This window comes from Rhinatrema bivittatum, chromosome 6 (genome assembly GCF_901001135.1).
Source record: "Rhinatrema bivittatum chromosome 6, aRhiBiv1.1, whole genome shotgun sequence".
Classification (NCBI taxonomy): Eukaryota; Metazoa; Chordata; class Amphibia; order Gymnophiona; family Rhinatrematidae; genus Rhinatrema; species Rhinatrema bivittatum.
This window is the reverse complement of record NC_042620.1, coordinates 107,381,236-107,398,871: the sequence shown is the minus strand read 5'-3', so window position 1 is coordinate 107,398,871 and position 17,636 is coordinate 107,381,236. Positions and strand designations below refer to the sequence as shown.

Here is a 17,636-nt window from a genome sequence, read left to right as displayed (position 1 = left end):
TGGTCACCCAGCTAGAGGTTTCTGCTCGGGAGTCACGTCAGGCATCCACTGTCTCTACTGCCTCAGTTACGCAGCTACCTACGCCCCCCCCCCAGTATGCCGGGGACAGCAAGTCCTGCCGAGGGTTTTTAAACCAGTGTCAAGTACGGTTTACCCTTCTGCCGGCCCAATTCCCTTCTGTGGCATTCATATTTTCACTCCTGGACAGTAAGGCCCTTAACTGGGCTTCACCCTTGTGGGAATGCCGGGACTCTATGCTACAGAATTTGGAGGAGTTTCTCCTCAATTTTTGGCTTGCCTTCGACGACCCGGCACGCCTAAGTGCCGCAGCCTCAGAACTCCTGACCCTCCGGCAAGGAACACGCCCAGTGGCGGATTATGTTATCGAGTTCCGCACGCTAGCCATGGAGGTCGGTTGGCAGGACGACTGTCTGAAGGGCATCTTCCTTGAAGGACTATCCGGCCGAATCAAGGATGAGCTGGCAGGTCGAGACCTACCAGGGGACTTGAACGATCTCATTGACATAGCTGGTAGGGTGGACCGTCGTCTCCAGCAGCGAGATAAGGAGATCCGCTCGTCCCGCATACCGCCTCCCCCGTCATCTACCACTTCTAGATCCCGGGCTCTCGGGGCTTCTCCTACTCCTATGTCTAGTGGGGAACCCATGCAGGTTGGCAGATCTCCACTGACTCCTGAGGAAAAGAAGAGACGGCGGTACGCTTGGCCTCTGCCTCTATTGTGGAGGCAAGGGGCATTTTCTCTTGACTTGCCCGTAGCGTCCGGGAAACGCTCCTGCCTAGGCTATACTGAGGAGCTACACCTAGGCGCTTCCGGATCAGCTCCTCTGTGCACATTGCCTGTAACCCTGAAGTATCCTGGAGGGAAACTCCAGGTCCGTGCGTTCATAGACTCAGGTGCAGAAGGGAACTTTATAGCGGCCGACCTGGTGGCCCAGCTCGCCCTCTCCACAGTGCAAAAGGTCCCTCCGCTTCGGATCTCATCCATCCGAGGCACTCTGCTCCCCGGGGCCATTACCTGCTCCACAGCTCCCGTTACTCTACAAACCGGATTATTCCATTCGGAGCAGATCTCTTTGCTTGTCTTAGAGCGAGCGGTGCACCCCTTGGTTCTGGGACTGCCGTGGCTCCGTCTGCACTCGCCCCTAATACAGTGGGACGACTTCCAGTTGGTTCGGTGGGGGCCAGCCTGCTTTGAACACTGCTTGCAACTTCCGCATCCACCTAGACCCCTGAACGTCTGCTCCTCCCAACTGTTGCCTGAGCCATACCAGTCCTTCGAGGATGTTTTCTCCAAGGAGATGGCAGAGCTTCTTCCGCAGCATCGGCCGTTTGACTGCCCCATTGACTTACTGCCTGGTACCACCCCGCCTCGCAGCCGAGTGTACCCTCTGTCTTTTTTTTTTTTTTAATTCTTTATTTATGAATTTTTAGTTTTAATACAACTACATTCATATCTGTATTTCAATTTTTTCCATTGAAATTTTACAGGTTCAGGAATATTTATAGATCACATCATCCAACATTAATGTATATCAAAAACTATTATTCCTTCTCTTCCTAATTCCTTAATACTAAACAGTGAGGGGGCCTTTGAACAATTCCAATTAATAAACAAAACAATTCTATCTATATAAACAGAAATTATACAGATTATTCAATCATTGCATTGCCAACTGAGCTATTTTCTGGAGTCCCCTCTCCCCTACTCTGGTTCCTATGTTGCTCCAGATATTTCTCGAGATCATTGGGATCATAATAAATGTATTTCTGATCATTTACATACATTATGCATTTGCTGGGAAACCTAATATATATCCGAATACCAAATGTTCTAGCGATGTTGGCTAGAGTTATAAACTTTTTTCTTCTAGCCTGTGTTTCTTTTGCCACATCTGGGAACACCCAAATCTTCTGACCCAGATAAGAAGCGGTTCTATTTTGCATAAACATTTTTAGAATTTTTTCCTTATCCGAGGACTGGGAAAATTTAACCATTAATGTCCCCCTTCTTTCAATCTGGGCAGTACTTGAGGTTTCCAGCAATTCTGTGACATTCAAAGTATCATCTTGTTGAGGCACCTCAACATTTAAACCTTGATTTCTCTCATTTAAAAAATATAAATTTGTAATTAAAGGGAAACTTTCAGGTGTTAATGCTAGTATTTCTCTAAAGTAATTCTTAAGTTGCTCCCTCGGGGAGATCATCCTACACTTAGGAAAATTCACAAACCTTAAGTTGTTATATCGGGCTATATTTTCCAAATTCTCTACTTTCCTTAAAAGAGTATTTTCTCCTTTTATAATCGATACTTGTACTTCTTTAACTAAATTTAGTTCTTCCTTGACCTTTACAAGAGACACCTCATTACTCATTACCAAAGGGTTAATACTTAACAAAGTGGTCTGCATATCTTTTATATTAATATTTAAAGACACTATATTTTTCTGTAATAACAGTATAGCTGACCATATCATTTCCATTGATACATTTTTCGGACTTCCAGCATTTGCACTAAACATAGAAAGACCTTCCAATTGACTAAGAGAGTCCTGTCTTGCAACATGTCCAGGTAAAGGGGTCGGGATAGGAGCCGGAGGTTGAGGAGCGAGGAGACCCCATACCTGTTGCCGCTTCTAGTGCCTGAAACAACCGAGGTCCCGGAACAGCTGGCCGACCTGGTGACGGAGGGAGGCGGCCAAACGCGACTGACTACGAGGCCAGGAAGTGACGTCAGCACAGGGCGCCTGCTGCTATAAAGACAGCAGCAGACGGAGGAATATCTGGGAGCCGGAGGTTGAGGAGCGAGGAGACCCCATACCTGTTGCCGCTTCTAGTGCCTGAAACAACCGAGGTCCCGGAACAGCTGGCCGACCTGGTGACGGAGGAAGGCGGCCAAACGCGACTGACTACGAGGCCAGGAAGTGACGTCAGCACAGGGCGCCTGCTGCTATAAAGACAGCAGCAGACGGAGGAATATCTGGGAGCCGGAGGTTGAGGAGCGAGGAGACCCCATACCTGTACCCTCTGTCTTTACCCGAGACCAAGGCCATGTCGCAGTATGTGACGGAGAACTTGGCCAAAGGGTTCATCCGGCCCTCTCGCTCTCCTGCAGGCGCCGGCTTCTTCTTCGTGGCTAAGAAGGACGATTCTCTCCGGCCATGTATTGATTACCGGGGCTTGAACGCCATTACCAAGCGGGATCGTTACCCACTCCCATTGATCCCGGAACTGCTGGACCGCCTTCAGGGTGCCCGTGTGTTTACCAAGCTGGATCTCAGGGGGGCCTACAACCTGGTACGTATCCGTCCTGGAGACGAATGGAAGACGGCGTTCAACACCAGGAACGGGCATTACGAGTATCTTGTAATGCCCTTCGGACTCTGCAACGCCCCAGCTGTCTTCCAACATTTCATGAATGAGGTCCTACAAGACTTCCTGAACACTCATGTTATAGTATACCTAGATGATGTACTCATCTTCTCATAAAGGATTTGGACTCCCATCATCATCACGTAAAACAAGTCCTTCAGGTTCTCCGGGAGAACCGCCTTTATGCCAAGATGTAAAAGTGCACCTTTGAGGCTGAATCCCTGTCTTTTCTAGGTTATATTATCTCCTCAACTGGCTTCCGCATGGATCCAGAGAAGGTAGCGGCCATCACCCAGTGGCCTCAACCCAAGGGGCTCAAGGCCCTCCAGTGATTTTTGGGCTTCGCTAATTTCTATCGACACTTCATTCCAGGCTACTCTCACCGGGTGGCTCCACTCACAGCTCTGACCTGCAAGGGTGCCGACGCCAGGAACTGGCCTGACGCCGCTGTTACAGCTTTCGCTGATTTAAAGGAAGCCTTCCTTTCCGACGTTTGCCTTCGACACCCGGACCCCTCCAAACCCTTCATAGTGGAGGTCGACACCTCCAGCATCGCCGTGGGAGCCGTGCTGAGTCAGCATTCGGATTCTGGACAACTCCTACCCTGCTCCTACTTCTCGAGGAGGTTTTCCCCCGCTGAGAACAACTACTCCATTGGGGACAAGGAGTTATTGGCTATTAAGCTCGCCCTGGAGGAATGGAGGCAGTGGCTCGAGGGGGCGTTACATACCACCACGGTATATACCGATCATAAAAAACTTGAGTTTCTGTCCCAGGCCCAACGTTTGAACCCCCACCAGGCCCGCTGGGCCTTGTTCTTTAGCCGATTCAACTTCATCCTACAGTACCGACCGGCAGCAAAAAACGTCCGAGCGGATGCTCTCTCCCGGACATCATGTAACGAAGGGGATCAAGAACAGCCTCAATTCATCCTGGACCCGAGTAAGGTCCGTCTATCAGCCCTGACGGTCCTCGCCCAGGATAGAACCGTAGTTCCTCGCAGGGATCGCCTCACGGCGCTACGATGGGCTCACGACTCCCTCGTCGGAGGGCATGCCGGGCGTGAGAAAACAATGGAGCTCCTCAACCGATTTTATTGGTGGCCCAACCTCCGGCAGGATGTCTCCACTTATGTGAGGTCCTGTCCTACCTGCGCTCGTCAGAAACCAAGCCCGGGTTCCCCATGTGGTCTCCTTCAGCCCTTACCAATACCCACCGAACCCTGGACACATCTGGCCACAGATTTTGTGGTAGACTTGCCTCCATCTAGCGGCCATACAGTAATCTGGGTCACTGTAGACCGCTTTTCGAAAATGGTGCATTTGATTCCTCTACCTAAGCTCCCATCAGCTCCCGAACTGGTTCTTCTCTTCCCCTCTCTTCCCCGTGACCAGCGCCTACCTCCGCGTCTGGGGACGCCGCACTCTGCGGTCTCCAGGACCCAAGGACGCGCTCAGTTCCATGTGGCATCCGCCATTTGCCTGTCTCTCTCACCGCGGCCTCGCGCGCGCGCACGCAAGTACAGCCACTTTGAGCACCCAGAACCCGGAAGTCAAGCCCCGCCTGCGCTGATGACGTCACGCTCTGAGACAGATATAACCGGTGTCCGGACGTTCCATCATCGCCTTGCAACGAGGTTCACTACAGTCTTGTAGTTCTGAGTTGCGCTTCGTCTTGCTGAGTTCCTGCCGCTGACCTTGGAGTTCCTGACTACGCTCTGCCTGCTGCCTGCCTCGACCCCAGTTCGTTCCTGACTATGCTCTGCCTGCTGCCTGCCTCGACCCCGGTTCATCCCTGACTACGCTGTGCCTGCTGCCTGCCTCGATCCGGTTCGTCCCTGACTACGCTCTGCCTGCTGCCGGCCTCGACCCCGGTTCGTCCCTGACCACGCTCTGTTGCCGCCTGCCTTTGATCCCGGCTCGTCTCTGTTCCTGCTTCAGCCTTCAGCCTTGCCTTCACCTGCTGGCTGCAGACCCCGCTCCAGGTTTCTACTTGTTCCTACTCACGTCTGCTCACTTAGAGACTCTATTATAAGAAAATTATTCCTTACCTGCTAATTTTCGTTCCTGTAGTACATAGGATCAGTCCAGACCGTGGGTTATGTCCCCCGTCCAGCAGATGGAGTCAGAGCAAACTTCCGAGGGTGCTGACATATAAGCAGGTGCACCCTCTAGGGATCCTCAGTATCGAGAATATCAAAGCCCAGAGAAAACAACACTAGACAGAAAAGTAGGATGGATCAAGCACCAATCAAAATGTAACCACAGAACATCTAACCAATGCAACTTGCAAGGAGAACTGTGAAGAACAACAACAAAACCTCAGAATGTAGGAGTTGGAGGGACAGGAGATAGAACGTACACGAGCAGGTGTCTGACCATTACTTAAGAAACCCGGGTGGGCGTCTGGACTGATCCTATGTACTACAGGAACGAAAATTAGCAGGTAAGGAATAATTTTCTTTTCCCTGTACGTACTAGGATCAGTCCAGACCGTGGGATGTACCAAAGCTTCCCTAAACCGGGTGGGTCCCTGAAGACCCTGCTCGAAGAACCCTGTCCCCAAAGGAACCCGAATCACCTACCGGCAGTTGCAACCGGTAATGCTTCGAGAAGGTATGCAGCGACTTCCATGTCGCCGCGCGACAGATTTCCTGAATGGGAACATGTTGAGACTCAGCCCGGGACGTGGCCAGGGCACGCAACGAATGAGCCCGGACTACCTCCGGGGGCGCCTTCCCGGCGCCGATGTAGGCTGAGGAAACCGCTTCCTTGAGCCAACGTGCGATAGTCGTCTTAGACGCCTGCTGGCCTTTCTTATGACCGGACCAAAGCACAAAGAGATGGTCGGAAGCCCGGAACTCATTGGTCACCTCCAAGTAGTGCAGCAGAGAGCGCTTCACGTCGAGACGCCGGAGGGCCTGAGGCGCATCCGACGGGAAGGCCGGCAGTTCCACCCACTGGTTCAAATGGAAGGACGACACCACTTTAGGTAAGAATGAAGGCACCGTACGTATAGAGACTCCCGAATCCATGAAGCGGAGAAACGGTTCCCGGCACGAGAGCGCCTGAAGCTCGGAGATGCGTCTCGCCGAGGCAATGGCGACCAGGAACACCGTCTTAAGTGTGACGTCTTTGAGGGAGGCCTGCCGTAGTGGTTCGTAGGGAGCCTGTCCAAGGAGACGGAGAACCAGGTTGAGATTCCAGGAGGGATAGGGATGACGCACCGGCGGCCGCAGGTGCTTGACTCCCTTGAGGAAGCGCGAGACGTCCGGATGAGACGAAAGGTCTGGATGTCCCGTGGTACGAGCCAGGGAGGCTAGAGCCGAGACTTGCACACGCAGGGAGTTGTAGGCGAGACCCTTCTCCAGGCCCTCCTGGAGGAAGGCCAGGACCTGACGGAGCGAAGGCGCCGTCGCGGAGGCCCCATGTCCAGCACACCAGACCTCAAATACCTTCCAGACCCGTACATAGGCGACTGAAGTGGATGTCTTACGTGCCTTGAGAAGAGTGTCTACCACGGCTACTGCGTATCCCTTGCGCAGGAGACTCTGCCTTTCAAAAGCCAAGCCGCGAGACAAAAGTGTTCCGCCTGGTCCGAAAATACCGGACCCTGATGGAGTAGCCGCGGAAGGTGTGACAATCGCAGAGGTCCGTCCACCACCAGGTTGAGTAGGTCCGCAAACCACGGGCGCCGCGGCCATTCTGGCGCCACCAGAATGACCTGCCCTGGATGATCTTCTATCCTTCGCACCACCTTGCCCACCAGGGGCCACGGCGGGAAGACGTACAGCCGAACATGAGGTGGCCAGGGTAGCACCAGGGCGTCCACTCCTTCCGCCCCGTGATCTCTCCTCCGACTGTAGAACCGCGGAGCCTTTGCGTTGTCCGACGTTGCCATGAGGTCCATGGCAGGAGTTCCCCAGCGCCGCGTGATGAGCGACATTGCCTCGTCGGAGAGAACCCATTCCCCCGGGTCCAAAGTCTGCCGACTCAGGTAGTCCGCCTGAATATTGTCCACGCCTGCGATGTGGAAGGCCGCCAGGCGGTCGAGGAACCGCTCTGCCCAGGCCATGAGGCGGGCCGCTTCGAGGGCCACCCCCGGGCTCTTGGTGCCTCCCTGTCGGTTGATGTAGGCTACCGTGGTCGCATTGTCCGAGAGAATCCGGACCGCACGCTGCCGGATGAGAGGCAGGAATTGGATGAGCGCCAATCGGACTGCTCTGGTCTCCAGGCGGTTGATCGACCAGGACGCCTGTTCCTGTGTCCACTGCCCCTGAGCTGAGCTTCTGAGACACACTGCCCCCCAGCCGGTCAAACTGGCATCGGTTGTGACCACAATCCATTCCGGCGACTCCAGGGGACAGCCCTGCGCCAGGTTCCTGGGATCTAGCCACCAACGAAGGCTGAGTCTGGCAGCCGGCGGAAGAGGTAGTATCGCCTGATAGTCCTGCGAGACCGGTTTCCACCGCGAGAGTAGCGCCATCTGTAGGGGCCTCAGGTGTGCAAAGGCCCAAGGTACCAGGTTGATTGCGAAGGCCATCGAACCCAGGATCTGCAGGTAATCCCTCGCTATTGGGACCTGGAGAGCGGCAAAATGGAGGATTTGCTCCCTCAGCGACTGGGCCTTGTCCGGCCGCAAGAAGACTTTGCCTTGAGCTGTGTCGAAGCGTGCTCCGAGAAAGTCCAGCTGCCGAGACGGAAGGAGACTGCTCTTGCCGAAGTTGACTACCCAGCCGAGAGACTGCAGAAATTCGACCACCCGGTCGACCGCCTGTCGCCCCTGCGAAAGGGACTTCGCTCGGATGAGCCAATCGTCCAGGTAAGGATGTACTAGAATGCCCTCCCGTCGGAGCGCAGCCGCCACCACCACCATGATCTTGGTGAACGTCCTGGGTGCCGTTGCCAACCCGAAGGGGAGGGCCTGGAACTGGAAGTGCTGTCCCAGTATCTTGAAGCGGAGGAGCCTGTGATGGGCCGGATATATCGGAATGTGTAAGTAGGCTTCCGTCAGATCCAGGGAAGCTAGGAACTCCCCCGGATGAACGGCCGCTATGACCGAGCGGAGGGTTTCCATGCGAAACCGGGGTATCCAGAGGACCTTGTTGATTTCCTTGAGATCTAAAATGGGACGGAAGGATCCATCCTTCTTGGGCACCACGAAGTAGATGGAATAATGACCCGAGCCCACCTCTCCGGAGGGGACGGGTGAGATGGCCCCCAGGGCTAGGAGCCGGTCCAGCGTGCTTTGTACTCCTAGACGTTTGTGACTTGACCCGCAGGGCGAGAAGACGAATCTGTCTTTGGGGCGATGCCGCAAATCCAACGCGTAACCGTGCCTTAGAATATCCAGGACCCATTGATCCGTGGTGATGTTGGCCCACTCCTCGTAAAACCAGGCTAGTCGTCCACCGATCTTCGGGAGGGGGGAGTGGGCCGGCCTGACATCATTGGTTGGGCTTGCCGGAAGCTCCCTGCGCCGAGGAATCCCTTGGTGGTCTGCGGCCACGAAAGGACCGGGTCCAAGACTGAGACCTGTTCGAGGGGTTTCTCGGACCCTGGGGCTTGGAGCTCCGAAATCGCCGTTGAGAGCGGAACCGATTCCTGGAGAAGGAATTGGACGGACGATATGACCTCTGGCGGTCCTCGGGTAACCTATGTACGGAGTTTTCCCCCAGGGATTTAATGATCTGGTCAAGATCCTCGCCGAAAAGGAACCTACCCTTAAAGGGTAGAGAACCTAGGCTGGACTTGGACGAGGCGTCCGCCGCCCAATTCCGAAGCCACAGCAGTCGCCTGGCGGAAACAGCCGCAACCATGGTCCTCGCCAGGACCCGCAGCAAGTCGTGGAGAGCATCGGCCCCGTAGGCAATGACGGCTTCCAGCCTGTCCGCTTGCGCCGCTTCCTCAGGTGGCAATTGCTGTGAAGTAAGGAGCTGCTGCACCCACCGTAGCCCCGCACGCTGGGTGAGTGAACCACAAATAGCTGCGCGGACCCCCAGCGCAGAGACCTCGAAGATCTTCTTGAGGCAGACTTCCAACTTCCTGTCTTGGACATCGCGGAGGGCCGTTCCCCCTGTGACGGGAATCGTGGTCCTCTTGGTGACGGCAGAGACTGCCGAGTCGACCTTGGGTACTTTAAGCAGGTCCAAGAAGTCTCCGGGAAGAGGGTAGAGCTTGTCCATGGCTCTGCCCACTCTGAGCGACGCCTCCGGCGTGTCCCATTCCCGTACCAAAAGGTGTAGGAAAGACTCATGAATCGGGAACGTTCGCGCCCGGGGACGTAGGCCCGCCAGGACAGGGTCCCCTTTGGAGCTTGCTGAGGCTACGGAGGGAGCCGGAGGCCCAGGCGGTTCGACGGGCGGGTCGAGATCCAATTCCTGGAGGACGTGTGGGATGAGGTCAGACAGCTCCTCCTTTCGGAAGATCCGGAGCACCCGTGGGTCGTCACACTCCAGGTGCGCTGCCAGGACCGAATCCTCATCAGCCGTTGAAGCCGGGTCACTTCCAGGGTCCTGCGGTGGGGTCGCTCCGCTGGGTGGAAGAGCCAGGAGCGTCTTCTGGCCGGCCCCCGAGGGCGCTGGATTGGCCCCCCCCACCCCCACCAGCCGGGGCATCTTCGCGGGCGTGGGGTTCGCTTGGCCACCGCCGGGCGACCCCCCCACCGGCTGCAGGCTCTGGCGGTACGCCTGGTGCATTAGAAGAACAAAATCCGCCGTAAACCCCCCTGCCGGTGGGGGGACGGCGAGGGCAAGGTCCGTGGAGGGGCCCGAAGCGATGGGGGGAGAGGAAGGGGCTCGAATCGGCCTCAAGCGCGGCGAAAATCCATGCTGTGACTCCTCAGCTTCCGAGTCAGCAGCGCTCTCTAGCTCCAAGATGGCCGCCGCTCCCGCCAAAGGAGGGGGCGGGGCCCTTCCCTTCAAGCCGCGGCGCTCCGAGCCTGACGGCGAAAAAGGCGGGGAAGACGGCCCGGACTCCCCCCCGGGGAGAGCGACGCCGGAGGAGACATCCCGCGATCCGCCCTGCCCCGGGTCGGCGCCGGGAGCCCCCTGAAAGCGCTGCATGGCGTCCGGTCGGGAGGGAGAACCCCTTCAGGGACTGCCCCTGGGGCCGGATCCGGGGAAACCGCGCCGCGGGAGGAGCGGGCTCGTCCGCCCAGGCTCAACTCCGCGAACCCTCCCCTCAGGAGCAGCAGGGGAATGGGACTTCCCTGCTGCCGCGGCCCCGGGGAATGAAACTTCGCAGGGCCGAGGGGGAGGGGTTCGAATCGCGGCGCTCCGAGCAGGGGAGAGACTGGCTCCACCAGCGTGCCCCTGAGCCGTTCGACGGCGAAGCTGTGAAGAAAAAATTAACAGCAACACAAAAACTTACCGCCGGAGAGAGGAGGAAACAACAGAAGAACAGAAGGCAGACAAATGAGAAAGTAGTCCCGCTGGCAAGCTAACCAGGGCTGCGAGACCCGGGCAGGGGCTCAGAGAGACTCCCTGAGAAGAGAAAATTTTTTTTTTTTTTTTTTTAAACTCTATTTAATAATTTAGAACCCAGGCCTGCTTGATCCTGTCCTGAAAAGAAAAGATAGAAATAGTGGGGCAGAAGCCACCAACTGGGGAAGCAAAGGTTCCCCCACTCGCATCTGCTGGAGTCAGAGAGATACTGAGGAGGATCCCTAGAGGGTGCACCTGCTTATATGTCAGCACCCTCGGAAGTTTGCTCTGACTCCATCTGCTGGACGGGGGACATAACCCACGGTCTGGACTGATCCTAGTACGTACAGGGAACTTTGGACTTCCTGGTTCTCTGTTGCTGGACTCTCTCTCTAGTACCCAAGTCCCAAGGTGCCAGAACCCTACGGGCCCCTCCTGGGGGGTTCTGGGTACCCGGGTGAAGATCTTGTGCTAGACTCAATTACCATTGGACTTCCTGGTTCTCTGTTACTGGACTCTCTCTCTGGTACCTAAATCCCAAGGAGCCAGGACCCTACGGGCTCCTCCTGGGGGGTTCCTGGTTTCCCGGCAATCACCTGGTGAACACTTTGAGCCTTGGCTCCGCCTCCCGGCCTACCCCGCCTCTCGTGGTAGGTCGGCCCAAGGGTCCACTATTCCACAGCAGTACCCAACTGCAACACTAATTGAAGGATTGTGTTGTTAAGGTGCTTTTTCCTTCTACTTAAAAAGGCAATGATTTCCCCCTGCATGACTGCTTTCCCCATCTCCCAGAAAAGCTGAGGAGTCTGCAAATGCTGCTAGTTGTGAGATGCAAAGTTCTCCCATCTTTCTTTCAGAAAAGCCTGAAATTGTGGGTCCGTGCTAAAAAAAACTTGGAAATTTCCAAATTCAGTCTCCCCGCCCCCCCTCCCAGTGCCAGGAGATGTAAGCTCCACCCAAATCAGGGCATGATCTGATATAACCTGGGAGCCGATTTCAGACTTCAGAACCTGTGAAAAACTTGTTTGGGTCACGAGGATATAATCAATGCGTGATAGCGAAGCATGAGCTCTAGATATATGTATGAAATCTTTTTCCTGAGGATGCAAGACTCTCCATATATCCAGTAAACCAAGTTTCTTGCACATAAATGCTACCCCCTGGTTTCTATACAGTTTCTCATCTAATGTGGGAGGGCACTTATCAAGGGCGGGATCAGCAACACAAGTGAAGTCCCCCAAAAGAAAAAGTGTACCATGAGAATGTAAAACCCAAAGGATAGCTTAAGAAAAAAGGAATGGGAATATTCATTTGATGCATAGATATTACAGCTAGAGATCTCCCTGCCCTGCACATGGCCTATGATGAAAATATACCTGCCATCTGCGTCTGATATAGCTTTGGTCAGAGTAAAATGTAAGCGTTTGCTAATGAGAATAGCTGTTCCTGCTTTTTTATCTTTAGCTGCAGCAAAGAGACAGGAACCCACCCAGTCTATATATAATTTTACATTCTCAAAGGAAGATAGATGAGTTTCGTGAATACATGCAATAGAAGCGTGACATCAGTGCAAGTGCTGCAAAATCTTCTCTCTTTTAACTGGAGAGCCCAGACCATTAACATTCCAAGATATTATTTTTACCCCATCACCCATGAGAAAGTAGAAAGGCATATTTTAGAAGAAAAGAAAAATCTGAACACAACAGGGAGGCCCCCCCCCCCAGCCAAGCCCCACCTTGATATTTTATATTGATACATGCATTTATAAAAAGAGAGAATATGAGAGGGTACCCAGTCACCTGAGCAAAAGAGAGAGAAAAAGATGAGAATGAACCTAAACATTTGGTATCTTGTTGCTGATTACAGAGTGACAAACACAGTGTAAAGTTGCAGCATATATTGACTCTAAAAAAATGCCCTATTTCTACATACTCCCTTTCTTGATATACCTCCCTCCCCCCTCCCCAAACCCACCTTAACAATAAATGAACAAAACTATCTCCCCCAAAGTATAAGGGGAATGGAGCCATGTGTATTATGTAAGCGGGTGCCACGCTCCTGCCTATGGTCAGGGTATAGGAGATAACAGGATCACCAAAAATATCAAACAACATTCAGACTAGTCCAGGCTCCGGAATATTTCAAGGGTATTAAACCAAAATCCTCTCCAAGGGGAATCCCACAAAAATGGTAAAGATCCAAACAAGAAATTATGCTCCCCTTAGGGGAGGCAAAATAGAATATCACCCTCAAAACTTGCTCTGTGCTATACAAAGTCAAGCCATATGAATAGCTTGCTATTCCATAATGGAAATAAAGAACAAGGAAACATTCAGTTAGCCATTATAAAACAAGGCGACATCGGAAAGGATGTTAGAGTCCTCGTTCCATAGCACAGAATAGGCTTTGAGTGCTGCTGGGGCATTATTTGATCCATCTGGGGACAGGAAAGCCTGAGTCAGTAATGCGAAATCAAACCTTCAAAGGCCAGAGTCTCCAATCTCCACCGTGGTTAATACTGTCACTTAAGGAAGGCGGTCATGGTTCATCTCCTTTGACGACAATAATCGACCATAGTTGCAACAGGATTCCCGGCCCCAAAAATTAAAAATCAGTAAACTTGTTTAGAACTTCTACAGGCAGCTCAGAAAGAGACATTTTTGCTACGCTACTAACATCAAGTTTCTGTTCTGAATCTAGCCTATATAAAGTACCTCCTTGCAGGTGAACAATACTGTTCATTTTGTAAGAGCGTTCATAAATGTTTGTGCTTCTTCCGGGATCTCAAACGTGCTGGTCTTTCCATCATGCCAGATCTTTAATTTGGCAGGAAACTGGAGCGCGAATTTTATTTGTCGCTTAAAAAGGGTCGAACATACCGGCGAAAAACTCCTACAGAGAGCGACAATTTTTGCTGCATAGTTTTGTAAGATACGAATTTGGTGCATTTGATAAGTTAGTTCCGGACACCTATGGAAGGCTTGTATAATCATAGCTTTGTCAGCAAAGTTCAGGATCTTCGCAATAACTATTCGTGGCCTGACTTCTGAGTCTTTCTTTACTCCAAGACGGTGCGCTCTCTCGACTCGGAAATGAGGTTTTAATTCTGGGAGGCCTAGTGCATCTGGGAGCCAAGATTCCAAGAGACCTCCGAGAGAGCGATTCTCAATTGATTCGGGCAGGCCAAGAAATCTGAGATTCAAATGTCTTGAATGATTTTCTAAGTCGTCAAGTTTCGTGGCCTGCTCCTCCAAAGGTTTTTCTATGACTGCCATCTTCATTGTAGTTGCAAGGGAGTCGTCTTCTAAAACTGAGACCCGTTCCTCCACCTGTTCCATGCAGGGCTCAGATCTAATAAATCTGTTTTCACCTCTCCCAGTTGAGCAGCGATAACTGCAAATTTTTCATCAAGGGCTGTCAGAACAACTTCTTTAATCTCTATACGCATAATATCATGAGGTGCTTTATCTTCAGTGTGTTCCTTCGCTTGTATAGTTGCTGCCATTGGGCTTCTACCCCATGGGGTTTCTCCTTGTCTCTTTTACCAGCTTGTGCGGGCATTCCCGGTGGAAATTTGTTCATGTAGGTGACAATCGACATAAGCCCCTCACTTGCCCTATGCAGCCACCCAGAAAAAGTAAATAAATTATAAAAGAGTTGAAAGCAGGAGCACGGCACCTGGAGCTCAGGAGGAAGCAGCCACCCTGGCTCACCACATCATGTGACTCCTTCTTTAATCTTTATATTTATTTTCATTTTTCTATCTAGTCCTCATTTATTTATTCTCCATTGTTCTACATTTCTCTTTCAGATCTTTCAATCTGACTGCCCCCTTTTTCATTTCTTTTTTTTTTATTCATCCTACTTCATGGTATTTAACCACACTCTTCCATTCTCCTCCTCCCCTCACACACCCAACTGACTCCCATCCTTCAAACACGCACATCTCATCCCCTCTTTCTCTCCCACACACATCCCTCCCTCCGCTCAAGGCTTTCTCCTTCCCTTCCTTCTTTTCCTGCCCCCTCCTTGTCCCTACCCGAGCCCTTATGGCTCCAGTTCCAGAGATCTCAAAGCCGCAGCACTGCCTGGCTCTCTGGCCTGCCTCCTCCCTTCTCACTCCTGCATCAGCAGTGCCCAAGAAGTGAGCAGCTTGTCGAGGCGCCGGCAGCCCTGCTGCCTCTCACTGGCCCCGGTGGGACGAGAGAAGGCAGCGTTGGCCGCTCCGAGTCGCCCTATTCTGGCAGCTGTGAGGAGGGTGGCAGCCTCCCACCCTTCCTTACAGCAGCAGCGGTGCCGGGGGTCAAGGGGAAACCAGCGCCACCTCTCTCAGCCTCTGAGGCTGGTGCAGGGAGCAAGCCAAGGGCAGGAGCCCCTCAACTACACCCCTTTCCAAAAACAGTAACAGAAAGAACAGGGCAAAGCAGCGATCACTGCTTGCACTTCTCTAAGATCTCGCAGACGCTTCAGGTCCCGCTGCGCAGTGTAAACCAGGGGTGCGGACAAAGTCTGTCCAAAAGAGCGAGAACCTGGTAGTGAGTGAGTATGTGGGGGCCAGCATGAAGAGAGAAACTGACAGCCAGCATGTGAAAGGAGAAAGTGTACCCCCCGCCATGCCTCCTATGGCAATCCCAAACTGAGAAGAAATCAAAAGTTCCCAGCTTCGGCCACCATGGAGAAAAGAATGGTACATACCTTGTATTCCTGTACTGCCTCCTCTCTGGGTATCACAGTGTGAGATCTGTGATCCTGGGATTTGTTACACACCACACAGATTGGTTTCTGATCCTCTACACAGAACAACTTCAGCTTCTCTTCATGCCCCTCACACAGATTCTTCTCTTTTAGTTGCGCTGGGTTTTGACACAGCTTTTTTGCTATTTCTATCAGGCGAGCCAGTTGCCTGTTTGGCCTGAAGCTTCTCTGCTGAGAGGATTTCCTGCACTGGGGACAGGGAAAGTTTGTGTCTAGCCCCTTCCAGCTTAGAGTGATACAAGAGTGACAAAAGTTGTGTCCGCAGTCCAAGGTCACCGGGTCTGTAAAATAATCCAAGCAGACGGAACAAGAAGCTTCATCTCGGAGCCTCTTAGCAGGGCTTACAGCAGCCATGCTTCTAACAGGAAATAACAGTTTCATGTGAGGTCTGCTAGTGAGCTAAAAAATAAGCAATCTCTCTCAAGGACGGGATCTGTGCCAGCTGTCTGCATACAGCGCCATCTAGGCTATCAAGGAGGCCGGCAGTGCCCACACTCGTGCATCTCCCTGTGTGTAACATGAAGCCTGCGGCCAACAAAGAGGCCCATGTAATAAGCTGAACCTTAAACTTGTGCTCTGAAATTCAGTACAATTTATTAATGTACACACTAAAATAGATAAAATTTTTTACACACCTGCTGCACTAAGCTAATGCTTTCTTAAAAAAAACAAACCAACATGTTAAAAATGCACCCAGACCCAAAAATGCACCCTAAGAATGCTTAACATATATAAACACATAAAAAACAACTTGCTATGTGGGAGAACTCATTGAGAATCAAGTAAACCTTAATACGATGCCAATTTTAAGTTTATGGCTATCGTGCTGGTAAGCCTTATGAGCTATAAGGCTTTATAATCATTAGGTTACTTAATATTATTGTATTCATTCTTTTATTGAAGCTATCGTTGTCAGTCACACTTATCTTAGGTAAAGTCCACTGACATTAGTTGATGAAGCCTCCTTCTTCAAGGGCTTCGGCATTGATGAAGGTGGACAGTGGATGGACTGATCTATGCAATCAAAATGAGTAAGTCCTCTAAATATTGTGTACACAATTAATTGATATGGCTAGTGAAGAGTGGCAGAGACACGTACTTGCTTGTTTTTGATGCCTTGTGAAGGAACAGGAGCCGTCCGATGACAGAAAGTTTGGCGATGCTATCGGCTATCGCTAGAAAAATACTAGAGCATAGTTTAGGTGAAGACATCGTTGCAACTAGTGGCCAGGAATAGCATAAAAGATTTTTGAAAGTAAATAATGCTTACTATTTTAGGTACAAAGAGCTACCGGCGTGGTGAGTGTACTGTGCCCTTAACTAGCACGAAGAAGCTGAAGTGAGCGCCATTTTTAAAGGGAATTCCTCTGTCTGTCAAGATTGACAGCCGGAAGTGATGTAATATGGCGTCACTCGCAGAGCAAACTTTGAACAAAATATATTGAGAAATCTATCTGTATTATGCTAAATTAAAGAGAACCACTCAATTTTGTCGTTAAGACCTGAAGGTTGTAAGGTTTGGAGGCGATGGATCCATGCGTTCTCTTTATAATTGAGTGTGGATGTTCTATCACCTCCTCTCCACGATACAGGAACATGTTCTATGATGGCCCATTTAAAATGTTCAAGTGTGTCCTCTGTCTATGCAGTGCTGTACAATTGGTGCCTTGAGATCTTTATTGTTGATATGGCATTTATGTTCTGTAAGTCGTGTCCAAATCTTACGTTTGGTGCGGCCTATGTAAAGTTTTGGACATGGACATTGAAGAGCATAAACGACGTAATCTGTGTTACAATTCACATCACTTGTTACTTTTACTCTATATCCACTGATAGGATCTTGCCCCGAAGAGCCCTGATGGGCTTGAACACAAAAGGAACATTTGCCACGTAAGGATTGCCCAATGCCAGTATGAGATTTTGGATCTGGTGATAACGCTCTAACAACATATTGTTTAATGTTTTGTCCCCGGGAGTAGGCAAACATGGGCTCTTTTTGGAACACTGAATGAGGGTTGAGAACATTTCAATATTTAAGTAATATTTGTCTGATCTGTTGCGTGAGTT

At 51.6% G+C, this 17,636-nt stretch overlaps 1 protein-coding gene across 3 annotated transcripts in view; it reads right to left on the bottom strand.

The window, feature by feature from the left end:
• LOC115093650 (E3 ubiquitin-protein ligase TRIM39-like) overlaps positions 1-15,960 on the bottom strand; it is a 142,743-nt gene extending 126,783 nt beyond the window's left edge. For 2 of the 3 annotated variants that reach the window (XM_029605703.1, XM_029605705.1), the window contains exon 1: positions 15,510-15,959. In XM_029605703.1, coding sequence (XP_029461563.1) covers positions 15,510-15,950 — 441 coding nt within the window. In that variant the 5' untranslated portion in view covers positions 15,951-15,959. Of the gene's footprint in view, positions 1-15,509 lie in introns of all 3 variants that reach the window. The other variant, XM_029605704.1, reaches the window with a different exon arrangement.
• Between the last annotated feature and the right edge of the window lie 1,676 nt (positions 15,961-17,636).